Source organism: Jatropha curcas, chromosome 5 (genome assembly GCF_041381405.1).
Source record: "Jatropha curcas cultivar XTBG-Jc1 chromosome 5, XTBG_Jcur_1.0, whole genome shotgun sequence".
NCBI lineage: Eukaryota > Viridiplantae > Streptophyta > Magnoliopsida > Malpighiales > Euphorbiaceae > Jatropha > Jatropha curcas.
In genome coordinates this window covers 22,700,626-22,720,707 of record NC_143155.1, presented here as the reverse complement: position 1 = coordinate 22,720,707, position 20,082 = coordinate 22,700,626, and the positions used below count along the sequence as shown (strand labels likewise).

Here is a 20,082-nt window from a genome sequence, read left to right as displayed (position 1 = left end):
GCTTGACTCTGAGCTTTATGATTTCCTTGGCATTTCCTGTGGGATACTCAGGTAGTTACTATTGCTCAATTGCAACTAAAAAAAAAACAAAGAAAAAAGAAACAGAAAACAGAAATTTTGTTATAAAAATGCTTGCTGAGCACTAATATTTTGTGGTGCTTGGTCTGCTGTAAATTTACAAATGGATTCAACCAATCTCAATGGATGATGAAGCATCCGTGCATACCTTAAACAAATAACCTTTGTCTGTACGTACTTTGAAACAATGAGATATATAGCAAGGAAATCAGAAAATTGATGCACAACCTCTCTGGTGAGCCAATTGCAATAGTAGTCGACCAGGCTACGTCTTGCTCAGACAGCAGGGGCAGGGGCAGGAATTATACCCCATTTTCTACGGACATCATCAACATCCTCGTGAAAGTGCTTCTCATAATATACACACATGAGATCCGTGCACTGCATTCCTGCTCGGACAGCCCATGGCAAGTAGTGATTGAAGAACAATCTCCTCTGCTTCTCACTAAATCTTGCTGTGCCACCTACCACAGACATTAGACACATTGGAAGATACATTTGCTCAAACTCTATCACCTTGAGCGCCGATTCACCAATTAGGTTGGTGGGAAGGCCAAATAAGGTGTGCCAGAAGTCATGCACTTCGCGAGCTCTCATGGCCACATATGCTAGTTCATCTGTGTCCATGAACCGCACTGGGGGGCGGTCATCTGGGGAAAAGTTCCTGGATCCCATGAATCTTGCATAGGCAGCACCAAATGTGTTTTCTGGCAAATCCCATGCATGCGCAACTTCTGCAGATATGACACGTGGTCTCCCCAAGAGTACTGCCTGTCAAAAAATAGTTTGTTTGTTTTACTTATTGCAACTTAGGTGTCAGATATGACCTGCTTTCATAGAAATGCACAAAAGAATCTTAATGCAAAGTTCTTTCTTTTAAGGTGGTTTTGGGGTTTGGGTGGGGAATTTGGTTTCTAATCTTATAGCAAGCTTTGCACAAAAATTCTCTTCAATTTAAATTGTACATATATTTTCAATAACATCCAAGTTCTTAGTTAAATAATGATTCTAGAAATTGTACAGGGGCAGCAAAATGACGGTATTTTCTCTAATTCTAAGGCGTAAGCTACTACAACAACAAGAGGGGGCGAAAAAGGAAAGAAGATTTAAACATGTAAAGCATACTAACAATCCACAGAATGATAGCAAAATGATGATGATTATTTTATACATTTGGGGCAAAAGCACTTTTTCAACAATTAGTTGTGAGGTTAACTCACTGCCAATGTTTAAATAAATAAAGGAAATGGAAAACTAACTTTTATTGTTATAATATTACTGCTGTTCCAGTACCTGCTTCATTTCTTAAGTACCCAGATAAGTTAAAAAATACAAGAAGAAGTTCCAGAGATTCTTTTAGCAAGACGCCCCAAAAATTATTTTGCTGGAGTTCTGGATAATAACTGATTGCCCACCAACTGTTCGAAAAAAGTTCTGAAAGAAATTTCTAGTTTCTCTAAACATCAGAAAGAAATACAAACTTTATTTCCTAAAGAGATTATCGTTCATAATTTGGAGTTTCTATTCCTCTCAGGACAAAGATTAAGAATGTGACAGTCAAAACCAAAGAGACGTATTAAAGATTTCATCATCAATCATACAAAATACTAAGCAAGTATCCTCAATAACAATTTCATGAGCAGTGATAGTGTTAAAAATTCAAATATATGGAAACTATAAAAGAGGAGAAGAAATCTTGACAAAGAGACTCACTCTGCCTTCTGGGCTCCTCTTCATCCTCTCAAGAACCCTTTCAAACGCAGGCTTACCAGTTGTTTCTCCAAGAGCTGCTATTAAATCTGCTCTTCTTGGGTCCAACAATGCACCAATCGCTGAACCAAATGCAACTGCAGCCTGTTGCCACCGGTTTAGCTGCACTCGTGCACCCATTGTCACCGCACCGATCGTCTCAGCCTCTGGTTATACGAGTTTTTTTATAACGTAATTTTAATTTTAAGAGAGAAGCAAAACAAATAAGAAGGGAAAAGATTGGGCCCAAATGCCCAATCGTTCCCTTTTTGGGCCAATTAGGCCCATTGAGATACAAAGAAATCGCTTTTGGTTCTTATATTGTGAATTTTCACTTGCCAGCAAGCAACGGTCAAAAAAGTCTTGCACTGGATACAGTAATCGTGGGGGAGAAATGGATTACCCGCCCACCGGTCGCCGGACGACGCGCAAAGCCCCGAAGAAATCGGAGATTTACTCTACAGTCGTAGTCCATGATTCTGAATCCGAACCAGAACCCGAAACCAAAACCCAAGAACACGATGATGATATCTATGCTACAATGGTCTATAAAGGTGGAGGATCTCAAAACGACAACGACGAAGAAGACGAAGACTCTCTCCCTCCTCTCCTTAAACGCCTACCTAAAGACTTCGGTGGTGGTTCTACTCTGGATGACGACATGGAGGAGGATAATAGTGCGGATTTTGGAACGATGATTGTTAAAACTAGTAGGAATCGACCTCCAACACAATACTCGTCTTCATTTTCATCAATGGCGTCATCTGTAAGGAAACCTAGAAGCTTGCCATTCACGGATTATAGTAAGAGAATTGATGTAGGAGATGATAGTGATGGTGGCGATGATGGACAGGAGTTTGGCACTTTTGTAGTGAAGCCGACAGTGAGTGGGACTGTGTTGAGGAAGACTGGGGGATTGGAAGCTGGATCGACGATGGGGAGGGCAGTGGCCAGCATGCAGGCGGTGGGGGAGTTAGGATTCGGAAAGCAGAGAAAAGGCAGTGGATCTCTCTCTTCGATGGGAGAAGAGGGCAAGCATCAGCAGCAGCTGAGTAAAATGTCATCGAGTTCAATTCCGGAGAGTGTTACCAGGGAAGATCCTACTACGAAGTATGAATTGCTTAATGAACTTGGTGCGTGTAATTATGGATTTTATTCATTTTTATAGTTCATTTAGCTAAGTTACTATCGAGTGTTTAGTTTTGAAAGCATATCATGCAGGGTTCAAAACAAGTATAGTTTTTTTGAGAGTTGCTTAGCCTACCAAGCTCTATTTTGTATTGTGTAATGGATCAGAATATATTTTATGCATATTAAGATAGCCAAGATTTTAGTTGCACTAATGGTTTTTGTCGGGTTTGATTGGTATTGTGGATGCATAAATGGTAAAAGTTCTGAAAATTAGGGTGTTTATAGCATCATCTGATTTAGTGTAACACAGCTGTAGGATCTCCTCTTGTTCCAGAGTTAGAATTTTGAGCAAGTCAAGGATTTGAGTGAGAGTTTAGGTCTATACGGTTCTTAATGCAGTTTTCATTTTAAGCCAATAACTGGATGATGGGATTTCAATATGGTTGTGATTATTAAGCTGCACCTCTTTCATTTTTTTCCATTTCAAAATTTGTGCTGAGGTTGGCTTTGTGGGTGCCAGGGAAAGCGTCTTACGGCGTATGGTGTCTATAGTATCATCTGATTGAATGTAACACAGCTGTAGTATCTCATTTTCTACCAGAGTTAGAATTTTGAGCAAGTCAAGGATTTGAGTGAGAGTTTAAGTCTATATGGTTCTTAATGTAGTTTTGATTTTAAGCCAATAAGTTGATAACGGGATTTTGATATGGTTGTGATTATTAAGCTGCACGCCTTTCATATTTCCCATTTCAAAATTTGTGCTGAGGTTGGCTTTGTGGGTGCCAGGGAAAGGGTCTTATGGTGCAGTTTACAAGGCAAGGGATTTACGAACCTCAGAGCTTGTTGCCATCAAAGTTATATCATTAACTGAGGGGGTGAGTTTGCTTTAAATATCAAGTCCTTGAACTTTTTGGATTAGTTCACGTACTGGAGTTTGATTGCCATGCTGTGTGTATCCAGGAGGAGGGCTATGAAGAAATTCGTGGTGAAATCGAGATGTTGCAACAATGCAGCCATCCAAATGTTGTTCGATATTTGGGAAGCTATCAAGGTGAAGAGTATCTTTGGGTATGAACTCAACTTTTATACTTGTTTTAAGACTACTGCTGAATCAATATAGTTCAATAGGTTTCACAAAGAAGCATTATTTATTGGCATATATTTGCAAATGCATACATACACACTCACACCTTTTTTTTTTGCTCTCTTGAGTTTGGGAAGACTGGTTTCTTGTTTTCTGCAGATAGTTATGGAGTACTGTGGTGGTGGAAGTGTTGCTGATTTAATGAATGTCACTGAGGAGCCTTTAGAGGAGTATCAAATAGCATATATTTGCAGAGAAGCATTAAAGGTATCTTTGAGTTATGCAGTAGGAAGGAAAAAATTATTTTGAATTACAAATAAGGAACTTTGCATGAAACTCATGAGAGAACAATTGTGCCTTTGGGCATGAACTCAACTTTTACACTTGTTTTAAGACTACTGCTGAATCAATTTAGTTCAACAGGTTTCACCAAGAAGCATTATTTATTGGCATATATTTGCAAATGCATACATACACACTCACACCTTTTTCTTTTGCTCTCTTGAGTTTGGAAGACTGGTTTCTTGTTTTTCTGCAGATAGTTATGGAGTACTGTGGTGGTGGAAGTGTTGCTGAAATTATTTTGAATTACAAATAAGGAACTTTGCAAGAAACTCATGAGAGAACGATTGTGCCTTACCTTTAACTGTGGGTTCATGAAATAAAGTGTAGTTTTACATATTTGCTTTGGTTTGAAAAACAGTAGACCAACTTGTTTCAGCTTATTTACCTGTGCCTCATTAGGAATGTAACTGCCTATGTGCATTTGTTTGTGTATGGTCTCATACATGCACCACAGGCACACAGATTTCTCTTAAGTGACACATGTCCTTGAACTAATGTTGTTTGATTGTCAATTTTTCTTTTATTTTTAAATATACTGTTGGTTTGATTTTTCTTGTTCCCGCTTTTCTCTAAATTTTTTGTAGGGCCTTGCCTATTTGCATTCCATTTTCAAGGTCCATAGAGATATTAAGGGTGGTAATATTTTGTTAACTGAGCAAGGGGAGGTCAAGTTGGGTGAGTACCTTTTCATCATAAAATTAAATAGTAAATATTTCAAATTAATTTAACTTATAAGAAGGAAAAGGAATTTATGTGTTGACTGAACCTTATTACCATGCCATCTAATGATTCTGATAACTTTGCGAGTTACGAAATATCAAAATTTCACTTGCCAGTGATTGGTTTAACTTATGGTATTAATTAACAGGCTCCGTTTAATTTCTGATGATGCTTGTTTAGCTACGATGTGTAGATGCATATGAGATAATCAAGCACAAAAGATGGTTGCCTAATTCATATGCATGTTCAACATTTTAAAGCCTATTGGCTAAACATGTAAGGAAAAAAGAAAGAAGATTCAGTGCATTAATGTTTGATCTTTTGAATGAAACCAAAATTTTAAAGTTGGTTAGTAACTCATTCATTCTTGATTTATAAGATTTAAGTTTGTTTGGCTCGACCGCAAACCCTATTTCCATTCCTTTTGTTAGATTCAATGCCCAAACAATTTAACAAATGATGGGTTCAATTTAGGCCCAACCTTTGCATTTTTTTGTTAGTGATGTACAGAGAAAAAACTAATGGTATTGGCACTCGTATGAGATTTGAGGCTTCAGAAATTGATAAAACTGTTGTCCAGGTTGGTAGTTGATGTATTGATCAGGAGACCTGTGGCTTGGGTTAGTATCCTGCATTTCTGTTTTGGAGCCAGCAGGTGTATCTGCAGTTTCACATTCAATTATCATGGGCCACTTAGCCTCTTGAGCAATAGCTTATGTTGTTAACCTAATCAAACTTTAATTGTGACCTTGCTTTTATTAAAATTCCAGCAGAGCAGTATTCTTTTTTTTTCTTTTTCACTTCTTTCATTTTTGTTTTTACAGTGCAAGGTTACAGGCAACTGATTTAGGAATTTTCTGTTACTTTGATGACCTTGTGAGCAGGTGATTTTGGGGTTGCAGCACAGCTTACAAGGACCATGTCAAAGCGCAATACGGTACATTTCTGCTTGGCTATTCAACTATTCAACGCCCCTTCTCTAATGTTTTAAGTTTCAGGATTTTGTGTACCTGAATTGCAGTCTGTTCTGCTTTTGGTGGTACATATGTTGGACTGTATTGTATAGAGTTAGGACCCGAAGGGAAAAAGTGAAAAGAAAAAGGAAATAAAATAGTTCAGGAGATAATGTCTTCTATAATGAGCATTCTGTATTGCATTCTTAATTCTCTGAAGTAGGTGATAGGTAGGATAATAGTATTTGATTTCGCCGTTTTAATTGGTCAGTGGTCCTCATTAATAAAAGCATGAAGTGTATAACAGAATTCTGGAAAATTGAAAAATTAAAAACAGAATGCCTGTCAAGAGATGGGCAGAATATTTTCCTTTTTCACATAAAGACACCAACTAGAAATCAGTTACCTTTTAATCAACATTCGGTTTACTTGCTTTTTAACTTTTGCTATTTTAGAAGCAAACTGCAATTTTTGAAAAAACAAAAATATTATATTCTATCACAAACCAAAATATATTTCTTACCAGAATTGTATTTTTTTTTAATTTAAATATATATATATATATATATATATATATATATATATATATATATATATATGTTGAATATATTTTCTTATTTTTCTAACTGCTCTCTAGAAAAATCAAAATTTGAAGAGAAATACCTTTTAAGAAGAAAAATAGCAAAAGAGCGAATGAATGGAATGCAGACTTGATTTAAAAACATCAATCAGTTATGTCTGAAAGAAGAGTATTCCATGCAAAGGAAGCTACAACTTTAAAGCAACTTGCTGGGGACTCCTCTCAACCACTTGATTCAACTTAATGGAATTTGTTTGTGTTGCATTCCTTGTTGTCTCCTTTTGGTTTTTAATGGTCCTCTTTGTACTAATTCTGAAGCTACATTGTAATTGTTGACACGCCTTTGCATCCTGGTATTTATTTTAGTGCATTCTTTTTGTTTGAGCCCCTGCTCATTGTATCAAAGTCACTTGCCTCTGTGTAATTCCTGTTGCTATAAACATATAGTTATAAGTCAGTCATACTTCATTCTGAAGTACCTTCTCTAGATATAGTTTTTCTCAACTGCAGTTCATTGGCACTCCACATTGGATGGCTCCAGAAGTTATTCAGGAAAGCCGTTATGATGGAAAGGTATTATATCCTGACTGCTGAATTTGATTCTATTTACCAACACATTCTTGCCATTTAAACAAGCAACAATATTAGGTATTATATCATTTGCAGTGAGGTCGTTCACATGTTTTCTTTGACATGTTGGTCATGGGTCCATAAGCATCTTCAAAATATTATGCTCTGTCTTAACCATCACAAAAGAAATAAGTTTGTACTCTCTGGAACAGTTGGCACAGCTCGTTAGTTCTGTGTGAAAGTTTGACCAACATGTGCATAGCATTCACGAACCATAAAAATGAGAAATTGACTTGTCATGCAATAAATGTGCACAAAGTCAATATAGCTCCATAACTTGGACTGTAGATGCATATAAGGATGTGTGGACTTGTTACCAATTCTGATTAATGAGTGCGTGCTCCTGCAATATGTTTAAGGACATGGTGGTGCCTTGTTGCCATGGAAGTTTTCCATGTGATCTGCATAATTTCTGAAGATGCCACATTAACAAGGAAAGGATTTAGAGTGTGTAAGAAAATATGCATCATAGCATCTGAGAAATAATGTCGCATCAGAATTTATGGACTGGAAAGGCATTCAAATGAAAATTGTCTATCAAAAATTAGTTCTCTGAAGTGTTAACATGTCTAGGAACAAAAGAGATACGTAATTGAGTTAACATGTCTGAGCAAGGTTGAAATTTGTTGATACCCTGTAGATTTCACTGCGGATAACTATTGGTTGTATCACCTGCCCGGTTCAACTCAAATAAAACATCAATATTCTTACACCTGCCTGCGGTTAGGTCCTAAATCAAGACCTACTTACCTCAAGCAGGGCCAATGTCCTGTTGTGGCTAGGGTGGGAATGGGTGAGACAGCCCAAAAGCAAGAGTTTGGGCATAAATAATATGTCTATAAATGTGTACTTAGCTGACTAAATACTTTTTACTTCCATAATAAACGAGAGAAAATTTTGGCATATGCTAGGACCTCAAAACGGAAACTATAGCGGGGTGCAGCCCATGCCTATCTCTAGTTGGGACTGATAATTTGACTGATACATTGAACCCTTTCAACATAATTTTCATTGGTTCAGTAATTTTTTCTGATTTTAAATTTTGTTGCATTGCATTATATCATTGATGTAAATTCTTACAGGCATCAGTATTCTAGAAGTTCATCAATGTTATCTAATAACTGTTACTAGCAACTTTTATCATTTAATGTTTCCTTCCAGGTGGATGTATGGGCTCTTGGTGTTTCTGCAATTGAAATGGCTGAGGTATATTTATTCAGGGCATGAGTCTATCAAAACTGTATTTGTAAAAAGTTGATGATCTCCGTAATTGTCAACTTTATTAATGAGTTTGTTCCTCTCTTTTTAATGGTAAATGACGAAATATGCCAATTCTTTTCCGGGTAGAAAAACTTTTTAGGGCAAATGAGCTGAACTTCGGTTATGTCAAGCTTGGCTTGTAGGGACGAGCTTTTGGTTCAACCAAACAAAACTATTACTAACTGAACTTTAAATTACTAGCTTTCTGAAGGAGCTGATTTAACTGGAAAATAGAACTGACCAAAATAGAATTAGGTTCAGTTTGGTTTTCCGGTTTGAACTGAATAAATTTTTTTTTTTTTAAATTCAGTTATTTCTGTCTATCGAAACCGAAAAAGCGAATTCTGATCGTTAACTAACTGAACAGAACAGTGTCGGTATTAGAACCGAAGTTTTCTCTCCCCTGTTGGCTTGTAAATGAGCTCTAAATAAACGAGATCTAAATCAAGGCTCATGCTTGGATCACTTATTAAATAAGGCAAGCTGAACTGAGCAACACCTTTTTCATGAAAGGTCACAAGCTCACACTCGCCAAATCAGGCTGAAGTTTTTTTTCGTTTTTCATAAAATAGGGTTATAAATAAAAATATTAAATAGTTTTAAAAAATTTTAATTTTTTAATTATAAATCTTATAATATTTAATAATATATATTTTTAAATAATTTATATGATATAAAGCACAAACGTTAAAAACTTCTGACCGCATAGCTATATGTTTCAAAGTTAAAATCAAATATTATTTTCTAATATATTGTAAATAATATTATTACATGAGTAACTTTTTGTCAAATTGTAAATAAAAACACATGAATCTTAATCTAAAATTAAATTTGTACTAAAATTTTCATTGTTCTATTTCATGAGCCTAAAACAACCTGACTCGCGAGCTTAAATTAGCTGAGTTTTACCTAGCTGAAGCTTGAGTCATTTAGCTAATGAATCAACTCATCAAGCTTTTACGGAGCTGATCCTCGAGTAGCTTGTGAGTGGCTTGGCTAGTTTCAGCACTAAATTCGGTTTGTTTCATAAGTCTCTTGATTCACTCCTACAACTGTATATGACAACAAAAAAGGGGTTCAGGGGCCTCAGTCAACACTTTGCAATAATCAACATCAGTTGAAAGTGGCACAAGATGATGATAATTGTGTTTTAATCAACCCAGTTTACACCAACAACAACTAAGCCTTAATCTCAAACTAGCTAGAGTTAAACTTGACTCCCTATAACAGAATAAAAGACCACGAGGCTTCTATGTAGATGGGATTCAGACCAGTAACCAACATCAATTACACTTAACCAAGGATGAAACAGCTCTCTCTCTCGCTTCTTCCGTTTATCTTGGGGTTGGAGGGTTTGTTAGAGGTGGACTGATATTCTAATTATTGATATGCTTGTTTATGAGAATCAATTAATGACCATTCATTACGATTTTTCACTTATATTTTTAATTAAATTTCTTCAGGGACTTCCTCCAAGATCAACGGTACATCCAATGAGGGTTAGTGAATAATGTTCATGTCTTTAGACTCTTACTTGTTTGTGCTTTTACTTTGCTATTTTTTTTTTTTCACCTTTTGTTTCCTGGTAATCAGGTTTTTGGTATTTAGTATCTTGCATGTATTGGTTTGATTAAAGAAAAATAGAGAGGTTAAGTCACACTAAATGAAGTTAGGAAATAATCAAAATGAAATTCTTGTGAAATAGTGTAAAAGTTGCTCATTGTCATTAGTTGTTAAAAAAGGACACTGTCAATTTGTCTATTATGTTAGAAAGAATGGTTCGTAGGCCGGTTTAGTTTATTGATGCTAGATCCTAGTACTGTAAGGAAAGTATGATGCACACTTTCATTTGATGAACTTTAACTTTAATCATTTTGCACTTGTGGATTTTGGTCATGGTTTTATTCTGAAGGATTTTAGTGGAATATACTCCTATTGTGTACGGGTATATGCCTCTTAGAATCTTCTTGTTGAAGCTGTGGTACATATTTACAGAAGATGGTGCAAAATAAAAGCTCTAGGCAAGGGTAGTATGGGTGGTAGAGGTGGTTCTAATTGTGGGGGTATTTTTGCAATTGTGAGTTTGTCTTACTCCTACTTCTGAAGGGAAAACTTCATTATTTATATAAATTGCCCTTGTGAACTTTTCCTTCATAATTAAAAAAAGAAAAGAAAAGAAAGATGCACATGTGGCTCTCTTGGATCTAGAAACATTGCCAAACAATGTAAATTGCTTCTTTTTTATTTATTTATTTTTTCTATTTCTGCATTCTTATTTAGTCTATGTTTAAGTTGTCTATTATTTGTCGACATTCCTTTACTAGAGCATTACTTTTGAAGATAGGAAAAAAAAATGAAATCAAGAGTTTGTCATTGCTACAAAGTGTATTACATCAGGTTTCCACTGCTGAGTCTAAAATAGAGGAGAAAAACTAAATATATATCAGGTGGTTTCTATTCAACTTTATTAATGTTTTCCTTCTTTTTTTCCCTTTTGTTGCCTTCTGTTTATTTACTACATTGTCCATGTTTTGAATTCTTCCATTGATATGTTAAATACTGATTGAGCTTATTTGGGTTTAGAATTTTCAGTTTTGAATATGCTACATTTATGGTAGGTTTCTAGTTCTGATATTTAGATATTTAACCAAATTGTCAAAATCAGTGATTGCATTTTTCTTTGGGTGGGGCGTGAGAGTGAGATTTTTATATATCATATTCTGGTTCAGCAGGATTAAGTGGGTATAGATTTGATTTCCTAGCTCCTCCAAAGCGAGGGCCATTGAAAGTTATTTCAGACCCTTGTTTAACAGGACGTCTGCTCATAAGCACAAAAAAAAAAAAAAAAAAAAAGTTTCTTACGGAATATATTTATAATTGTTTTGAGTTCTATTCATGTCTGTCTGCTCTTATATTCGGAGCTATATTTGTGTCTTGTGTAATGTGTACAAAAGGAGAATGGATAGGGTATTATATTTTTGATCTGAATTTTTTGAAAGATTAACTTCTCATGGGGGTAAATATCACATCTACGTTTGGCCAGAATTGTTGTTTGTATTTGCCAGTTACTGAAATCAACTTATAAAATGGTCCAGATATGAAGTACTCATGTTTCACTTGCTGCGACCTGGTCCAGTTACTGCATATAAATGTTCTATTTGGGTCTGCAATTGAAGGAAGATACTCATGAGTCACAGTTCATGTTTTAACTGAAGGAACTTAAAAACTGTGAAAAACTTTTTTTGAGTTTATTCATGCTCTAAGTAGCATGATATGTAAATGTATGTGTTTTGGGTGAATTTATTATGAGAGCACTTTCTTGGCCAATTATAGTTTTCCTCGTAAATATCTAATTTAGATACGATTCCTATGTGTGTTTTGATTTGTGACTTCTTCTTTTTTTTTTTGTCAATTCTAGAAGCATTTCTAAGTTTGTCTGACTTATTGTTTTTGGTAGGTTTTATTCATGATATCCATTGAGCCAGCTCCAATGCTGGAGGACAAAGAAAAATGGTTCGTTTTATAGTACTTCGTGTCCACAATACTCTGATAGCAATTTCTGTCGGCTATGCTATTCCTTTGTTGTGACTTATAACAGCATGCATTGTGGTTGTTCAAGCGTGGGCTGTTTTCTATGGCAGGTCTCTTGTGTTTCATGATTTTGTTGCAAAGTGCCTTACCAAGGAGCCTCGTTTACGTCCAACTGCATCTGAGATGCTGAAGGTGTGGTCATAGAATGATAAGTATAAAGATAAAAAATTTATGTATTTTGGTGAAATCTTAGTGTGTTGGTATTCACACGTGTCCCATCATATATTTTGCACTAACTAATATTGACAGGGTTGTAACCCGTTACTGCTAGCTGTTATGTTATTTATACTTGTTAAATTGTTCAATGTACCTTGTTCAATCTTATAATGTGAATTTGGTTGGAAATTGCTCCTCTATTTGTTCAAATAAAAATTAATTTTATATTATATTATGGCTAACTTGAATTATTTTCCTGTATTTGGAACTCAGCACAAGTTTATTGAAAAATGCAAATATGGAGCCTCAGCAATGTTGCCAAAAGTTGAAAAGGCCAGGCAAATTAGGGCTTCAATGGCTCTGCAAGCACAAAATCTTGTTCCAGTTGCATCAGAAGTGAGTCGATTGCAGAATTTCTTCCTTTCTGCAATTTCTGGTTACTTTCTGTTTAACTCTTTATGAGAAATCATCCATCACTCTATTAATATTTGAAATAGTCACCAGAAGGTCCAAAACTGAATGAGGATTATGGAGATACGGTTCCATCTAAGCGACCTCAGATGGCAGATGAAATACCCACCTCTACGGATGGCATGGAACTGGCAGGAGAAGGTATAACTTTCTGCTTGAATCTTATTTCTTATATTCTCTAGGAAGCTCCTTAGTAGAAGAAAAGTTAAAAACTTAAAAGTGTGTCAAAACTACTACTATATTTGGGAGTTCGGGGAGAGGGCTGTCAACAATGTTTTCGTGAGCTACTACAGAAGTTGCTAAGGAATATCACATTTTTTTATCCTGTGTGAAGATTTTTTTCATTATGTGCCTCTACATCTTTGTTTAAGCTTTAATTGCAAAGAATTGCTGCTCTCAACTTCATCTCGACTAGCAAGCTGAGAAAGGTCATCAAGATAGTTGCTTGTGAGCCATATAATGGTTGAAGTTAATAGTTACACACACTACGTGCTTACTAGGCTGCACACCTAATATGTTGCTATGGATCTGCCTTCCCACAGTTAGGCCTTGACCAAAGGTATTGATCTTATAGAGCCAGCTGAAATTTCTGGAGTTTATACTGGCATAAAAAATGAAATCAGAATTCCTTCCTCTTTTCATTTTGCTCTAACCCCTATAATTTTTTAACTCCATTCCTGCTGAAAATTGTAGTTTCTGCTGAAATTTTAATTTCCAGGCCAGCGTGGGTTTCATGCTATTGTGAAACAGGGTTGCATTTCAAGCTTACTGATGAATAAATGTGATGGACATGTAGGAATTTCTCATCCTTATGGACCAAACTAATTGTTTGGTGTCTAGGGCTCACTATCAACTTCTATTTTATTTTGCCACACAGATATGTAGGTGTTTGCCTAATTACCATATCATTGCAGATGTTTAAGTCCTTAGCTTCTTATATACTGGGTTTAATGTATCAGTTGAATGCCTATAATTAACGTGATCATTGGTATCTCTGCTCTGGAGGTAAAAATTGTTCTGCTATCGAACCTGAAAAAGTTTTCCCGAGTTTATTAAAGTACCAAGGTAGAATATATAACATATTCCAGATAGAGCTGGTGAAATGTTCATGTAGACCGGGCAAAGACTGGTTCTAAACCAGTGCCATACTGTGGGCTCAGCCCAGAGCAGTGAGGCCATTGTTCAGTCCCATTTCACCTAGGAAAGGAACTGGCAAAAAGAAAAAAAGGAGAGAATTTGTGTTTTTGCCTTTCATTTTTATTTTTTTGGTGCAACCACATTGGTTAGATCCAGTGGCAGATGACCCCTCTTTTTTTTAGAATTTTTAAAATATATATGTATATTTGTCTAAATTAATTCATAAAGTTTATTTTATTTATGTCTTTGACTCCTCTTTTTTCAAAAAATTATATATTGACCCCAAAAAAAATATTTCTAGATCCGCCACTGGTTAGATCTATGTTCATGGCATCTTCTGATGAACAGTGAGGGTATTTTCTTTTCTTTTTTTCCTTTTTTATTTTGGCATCCTAAAGTAAACGTAACATATAAATCAGGTAGACTACTTAGAGTTATATCTCTTTTATACAGGATTAGTAAATTCAAGGCATGGATAAAAGAATATGATTTGCTTGTTGGGGAATGATGATTTATGTGATATCTAGGAACAATGAGGTTTACTTATTTTTTGCCATAGCCAGGCTATTATTATTATAACTCTTGAACTTTGTAATTCTTCTGAAACACATAAGCATTTGGAGTAATGTTTTGCTATATTCTTAATTGCCCATTCTTTATGATTTTTGTATACAGTAGACTTTGGAACTGTAGTGATTCATGGCGGAGAGGAGATGGACAAGACAGCTACTCAGACTGCTTTTAATGATGCTAGAGAGTTGTCACAGGATCTAGGACATGTTGAAACCCCATCCACTAGTGGCACGGGGGGCAAATCAGCTGACTCCTGGTATTTCAGTGACCATTTACTTTGTTGTCTATTTTCATATATAACTTTCCTGTGTGTGTGTGTGCCCGTGCGCACCTGGTTCAAGAAAAGAAAAATGGAAACTTAAGTTTGTTTTTTGGAGGATTATTTTCAACATAGGATCATATCAGTGATTTTCTGTTAATAATCTATTTTTCATTCAAGTAGACAATATTCCTGAATAAAAGGGTTCCCCCTTCATCTGTCTCTATTCAAAGCTGATATTTGGTTATTTCTATTAGGGCGGATAATCCAAGAGTTGATGCTGCGAAGGACGTTTTGTTTGGAGAATCACATCCTGTATTACACACTATAAGGGCAACCCCATCACAATCTGGCTCTCCTATGCATTATCTCAGGAAGGGTAGCATATCTAGGACTATGGACACACCGACTTTTATGAATGAAACTGTCAGCAGAAAAGCTTTTGCATTGCAAGACAAGGTTTTTTTTTTTTTTTTTCTCTGTAACTGTTTTTTTCACCAAATAATAGATGAAAAAATCTCCAATTCAAGTTGTCCTCGAAGCAAGCATGATCAAGGAATAGCAATGAGGTGGGACGGGCAATTTTTTCCTTTCCTATATCCTCCCCGTAAGGAAATTGGCATCGCTAAAGATGAACATGCTTTACAGATATTTATACAAGTCAAAATTATAATATAAAGAAGTACTTTAACACTGAGGTAAAATTGCATTGTGGTGGCTTAAAACTATCTCCTGCTGCTGCCTGTATTAGTGAAAAGATAAATGTGATTGAAATGGTAAAATTTTCATTTCTAGATCAGGAGCATAACTTCAAGTCATGATCATTTTGGTGTGAACTGATTTGTTAGTTTAAAATACCAAATACAAACTATAAAAATTTGGTTTTTCCTATGTGAGATTTAATTAGGAATTTCAGACCTCTTATTTTGAGTTAGAAATAGGTAATTGTTTTGAAGTTTTCCCTCTTTGCTTTCTTGTTCTCTTATTTTCTTTGGAAAGAGGACTGGGTAATGGCTTGTCATAATGTTCCTTACAGTCTTTTCGTTTGGCTTTGTTTATGGGCAATTGTGGCTGCAATATGAATCCCAGCTTATTTGCAAGAAATTGTTATGCAGCTTTGGTCCATATATGCAGCTGGTAATACAGTACCTATACCATTCTTGAAGGCAACCGATATATCTCCAATTGCTCTCTTGTCAGACAATGTGCTTGGAGGTGTGCAGTGGGATAATAACGAAACTCTACTGCAAGACCTTTTTACCGGTGATGGACTGTCTAAGAAGGGTCGAAGGGTGCAAAATGAGGTTATGATCTCTCTCTCTCTCTCTCTCTCTCTCTCTCATGTGTGTTTATGTACACATTCTTGTCCAAATAATAACTTCTGATTAGTTCATTGTTCATTTAATGAGTTGCAGATGCCCCTTCCTCCAAGCGTGTACGAAAGATTAAGCACAAGTTCTACACTGCTGAATCTAGCACGGGCGTTGGCCTATCACAAAATGTATATACTTGCTTATTTGTTTCATTATATGTTTGCTGTGCCTAATTCATTTCGAAATGACCTTGATCCGATTGTGAATGTCTGCAAATATTTTTTGAATTGTGATGCCTTTACACATTATTTTATTGATCGTCCTGATGTAGAAATTGTTGCTAGCTTACCCATTTGCTTTTGCATTGTCACAGGTGTTACGAAGATATGCCTCTCCAAGAATTGCAAGCAACGCAAGAACAACAGACCATTCAAAATCTGTGTGATACACTTCGAACTATCCTCCGCTTGTAAATTGTTTGAAAACAATCAGAAAGCGAAGACTGAAAGTGAGAGAGCAGTATTCTTTTGCTTTTCTTTGGCTTTCAGAAACCCAAACTTTGGGCATCAAATTTGTAGTTAAAGCTGTTGTAAGCTTTCTGGTCTACAGCGCTTACTGTTTATATTAGATCTTAAAGAACAATAATAATATTTATTAGATCTTAAAGAAGAATAATAATATTTAGTCATTCACGTCATAATTTCTGAATTTATTCAAATAATAATAATAATAATAATAATAATAATAATAACTATTAGGATTGAATCGTAATGGAATGAAACGTATTGTAATATTACTAATTATGTTTCTAATGTTTCATTATGTGACACTACATTACCGACTCTACTCATACTGGAAATTATGATCGAGGATTACTCTATCAATCGCCGTCTACTTCAAAGATCGAATGGGAGTAGATAAGAGGCTCGTAGGATTGACCTGAGGGGGTAGGGGGCTATATGTCTACTTCAAAGATCGAATGGGAGTAAATAAGAGGCTCATAGGATTGAACCGAAGGGGTAGGGGGGCTATATTTCTTGGAGCGAACTCTAAGCGAATATGAAGCGCATGGATACAAGTTATGCCTTGAAATGAAAGACAATCCCGAATCAGCTTTGTCTACGAACAAACAAGCTAAAAGTAATGCAACTAAGAATCTCCATTAATTGAGACTCGCTAAATGCACTTTTAATCGTTATAAAAAATTATTTCAAGAGCTTCTTATTAATTTTTGCAATATTATGCAGCTCACCTGTAAACACATTTGTATCAAACCGTCATTGTTTTAAATATTATTGGCTTTTCTGTTGTTTTTATTTTTAACTCCAAACAACCGAGTCGTCGTTTCACTTTGTCGGGCTTTTCCATCCGTCCACAAAAACCATACGCGCCGTCGTTAAATGTTCCTTTTCACCTACGGCCGGCTAATGATGGGCTAATTTACGTCACGTCGTTTCCTACTGCATCATGCGTTTTATTTGCGTTCCATTGTCAAATTCAATTGCCTGAGGAAAAATGAGCAGAGGGAATGTGATTCACCGCCTGCTGCATCTACATGCTCCTGGCCGGTGGCTTTACTCTTCTACTTCTTGCCCTAACAAAAGACTTTGCTCTTTCTTGACACACTCACCAACAGAAAGCAAAATCGCCATCGAAACCCTTCAGTTGCAGCATCCATTTCACCATTTGCTTGGTTTCTCTCTTGAACCACTCATCTCTGCTGCATATCATTATTCGTCTTTAACTCCTCGGTTCTTGAACACCAGCTCTACCCAGAGCAATGATCAAGAGAATGCCAACAGCAAAGAAAACCCACTTCTATGTAATTCCTTATTGGTTTCTTTATTGTATACTGTTGCTTGTTTCGCAGTGCAAGTGTTTGATAAAAGTTCTTCAGTCTTTTCTTTTTTCTTGTGTTTGAAGTGATTTTTATTTTTCACTGTTGTTTGGGTTGTATCTTGTTTTTGGGGGAGATAACAGGTCATCTGTTGGTCCTATGGTGCCTGGCCCTTGCATAAAGTGAGAGGGGAACAAAAAAAAAAAAAAAAAAAAAAAAAAAAAAAAAAAAAAAAAAAAAAAAAAAAAAAAAAGAAAGAAAGAAAAGATATAAAAATTATTTTTGGTCACTTGGAATTTTATCAGTATTGGAAAATTTCAATCCGTTCTCATTTTATGAACAGAAGTTTCCATTTTTATTCTAAGTTTAAATATTATGAGGAGATTGTACTTTTCTGCTCTCTTCCTTCTGACAAAGTGAACGTAAAACTTGGTTTTCGGATTTGAATTCTTGCCGTGTTATATCTTTTGTTTATATTTATTTACGAATCCAGAAGGGGATTCTTAACCAGCTAAAGCTGCTAGTAATTTTAACCTTTTGAGTTTTCTTAATGGATGCAGAATTTTGATGCCTTATATGCTCAATTGTGTTGTGATAATTGCAGATGGAACTTCTGAAGAGGAAGAAGCAAGTGGAGAAACAGATGGATGGGAAGAGGAGGAGGAAGTGGAGTCCAAGGTTTGGTGTTTTGACTTGAATGTCTTTCTTGGCCTTAAAATTCAGCTATGCAATTTTCTTTATTGTCAATACTCGTTAATGTAGGCTGGTGATGGTGGGGATGGTGGTGGAGTTGTGTTGCAAGGCGTTCCATGGGGTGAACGGGCTCTCTCTATTGCCCGTGAGGTCTTGTTGCAATTTGATGATGACATAGAGCTCTATGCTTTCAAGACTACTCCTCGTGGATATGTTTATGTGAGACTGGATAAGTTGTCAAATGAGTAGGTTTCTTCTTTTGTAAATTACAACACACAAAAAAAATCCTTGCTTCAGTTTTTGCTTTTGCAACATGGATGGCTACTTAAGATCTCACGTATTATTGATTCCAATAGAACAATTTTTTTCCAGCACAAAGGTTTATGATTGAAGTTGTGTATTACTATCAGAGTTAATACTACTTGATTCTGTTTTCCATTGAGAATGTTAGCCATTGGTTTAAATAGTCTATGTTCATCTGTTGCTTTAGAAAGACTTTTTGAAGACAAAAGAGAAGCGAGACTTATTGTGTATCGGTAATGGGATAGTTTGTCTCCACATTTATAGATATTTTGGTCTTGATAGTCACTTTCATCAGATATGGATGTCCTAGCATGGAGGAGCTTGAAAGCTACTGTCAAGAATACAGGAAAAAGTTGGAGGAAGTTGGAGCACGGGGAGAAATACCTGATGATTTGGCTCTTGAGGTAATTAATGGTTGAACCTTCTTCTCTACTTTGCACAAACTAGGTTCTAACTATCATTTCTTGAGATAATGAAGGTATCATCCCCTGGGGCAGAGAGGATACTGAAGGTACCAGATGATTTATCTCGATTCAGAGAAATGCCCATGAGAGTATGCTACGTAGAAGATCATGGCCCAGAAAAGGATGGAATCTTCTTTCTTGAGTCAATAGAAACAGAAGCCGAGAACTGCATATGGAAGTTGGCAGACGTGAAGGAAAACAGGGACCCTGAAAGCAAAGGTAGACCCTTAAGTCGTAAAAGGAGAGATTGGAGATTAAAATTGCCATTCAAAATGCATAGAAAGGTAACCTTGTACCTTGAATTCTGAAATTTCACTGAGTACATTGCATTTCTCTGACCTACTTTTGTCATTAGCTTTCAAGAGTTTTGTTATGATATTTTAGAAATGGTATTACATATCTTTGGAGCTTTTATGTAGGATTACTTGGACTTGTATTTAATTTAGCTATGTTTCTTGCTCCTTATAATTTGTTAATGAAAATACAGAGAATGCAGTTTTCTGATGTATAATATTTCAGTTACTTCTGTCGGTTGTCGTTTTCCAGCTTTCTCTGCGATTCAACTTGTTCTTTTTCCTTCTTCCTTGATAAATTTTATTAGCAGAAGAGTGAGCTAGATTAATCTCATGATCTGCAGTTAGAGGGCTTTCCCTGGGTAGCCAGGGGCTCAAGCGGGCCCGTGAGTACTTGTACTGGGCTTAATGTTCCGGCATGGATTGAAATGATACTGTTTGCTGATAGCTACAAAATCTATT

The 20,082-nt window shown here is 35.9% G+C and overlaps 3 protein-coding genes and 1 long non-coding RNA gene across 6 annotated transcripts; 3 read left to right on the top strand and 1 right to left on the bottom strand.

The window, feature by feature from the left end:
• Positions 1 to 98: 98 nt before the first annotated feature.
• LOC105630561 (coenzyme Q biosynthesis Coq4 family protein / ubiquinone biosynthesis Coq4 family protein) lies at positions 99 to 2,038 on the bottom strand. The gene is made up of 2 exons (XM_012212412.3): positions 1,792 to 2,038; positions 99 to 849 (listed from the first exon to the last, which is right to left on the bottom strand). The coding sequence occupies exons 1-2, from the start codon at positions 1,966 to 1,968 to the stop codon at positions 355 to 357; spliced, it is 672 nt and encodes a 223-aa protein (XP_012067802.1). The 5' UTR covers positions 1,969 to 2,038; the 3' UTR covers positions 99 to 354.
• A 119-nt stretch (positions 2,039 to 2,157) lies between these two features.
• On the top strand, positions 2,158 to 16,730 carry SIK1 (Protein kinase superfamily protein). 3 transcript variants are annotated; one of them, XM_012212414.4, is made up of 18 exons: positions 2,159 to 2,960; positions 3,745 to 3,833; positions 3,919 to 4,026; positions 4,202 to 4,309; positions 4,972 to 5,062; positions 5,992 to 6,044; positions 7,151 to 7,213; positions 8,432 to 8,476; positions 9,994 to 10,029; positions 11,988 to 12,043; positions 12,172 to 12,253; positions 12,551 to 12,673; positions 12,775 to 12,889; positions 14,564 to 14,714; positions 14,975 to 15,176; positions 15,833 to 16,021; positions 16,133 to 16,218; positions 16,404 to 16,730. In XM_012212414.4, exons 1-18 carry the CDS (start codon positions 2,222 to 2,224, stop codon positions 16,501 to 16,503), a joined length of 2,436 nt encoding a protein of 811 aa, XP_012067804.1. In that variant the 5' UTR covers positions 2,159 to 2,221; the 3' UTR covers positions 16,504 to 16,730. The 3 variants fall into 3 exon arrangements, with proteins under 3 accessions (XP_089577580.1, XP_012067804.1, XP_012067803.1); XM_012212413.4 differs by having other exon boundaries at positions 14,561 to 14,714; XM_089721454.1 differs by lacking the exons at positions 16,133 to 16,218; positions 16,404 to 16,730 and having other exon boundaries at positions 2,158 to 2,960; positions 14,561 to 14,714; positions 15,807 to 16,015.
• On the top strand, positions 12,896 to 14,287 carry LOC149496413 (uncharacterized). The gene is made up of 2 exons (XR_016320893.1): positions 12,896 to 13,307; positions 13,467 to 14,287. It is a non-coding gene; the product is annotated as an uncharacterized LOC149496413 (long non-coding RNA).
• A 507-nt stretch (positions 16,731 to 17,237) lies between the features above and the next one.
• On the top strand, positions 17,238 to 19,857 carry LOC105630563 (uncharacterized). Its single transcript, XM_037635716.2, has 5 exons — positions 17,238 to 17,852; positions 18,472 to 18,545; positions 18,630 to 18,805; positions 19,159 to 19,267; positions 19,342 to 19,857. Exons 1-5 carry the CDS (start codon positions 17,546 to 17,548, stop codon positions 19,633 to 19,635), a joined length of 960 nt encoding a protein of 319 aa, XP_037491644.1. The 5' UTR covers positions 17,238 to 17,545; the 3' UTR covers positions 19,636 to 19,857.
• Positions 19,858 to 20,082: the final 225 nt, after the last annotated feature.

Coding starts and splice junctions, on each gene's coding strand:
- LOC105630561 (XM_012212412.3), bottom strand. CDS start 1,968: ATGGGTGCACGAGTGCAGCTAAACCGGTGGCAACAGGCTGCAGTTGCA. Junction 850..1,791: donor AGAGGAGCCCAGAAGGCAGA/GTGAGTCTCTTT, acceptor ATTTTTTGACAG/GCAGTACTCTTGGGGAGACC.
- LOC105630563 (XM_037635716.2), top strand. CDS start 17,546: ATGAGCAGAGGGAATGTGATTCACCGCCTGCTGCATCTACATGCTCCT. Junction 17,853..18,471: donor CAAAGAAAACCCACTTCTAT/GTAATTCCTTAT, acceptor TGATAATTGCAG/ATGGAACTTCTGAAGAGGAA. Junction 18,806..19,158: donor CTGGATAAGTTGTCAAATGA/GTAGGTTTCTTC, acceptor CACTTTCATCAG/ATATGGATGTCCTAGCATGG.
- SIK1 (XM_012212413.4), top strand. CDS start 2,222: ATGGATTACCCGCCCACCGGTCGCCGGACGACGCGCAAAGCCCCGAAG. Junction 12,044..12,171: donor CTGGAGGACAAAGAAAAATG/GTTCGTTTTATA, acceptor TTTCTATGGCAG/GTCTCTTGTGTTTCATGATT. Junction 12,254..12,550: donor CTGCATCTGAGATGCTGAAG/GTGTGGTCATAG, acceptor TTTGGAACTCAG/CACAAGTTTATTGAAAAATG.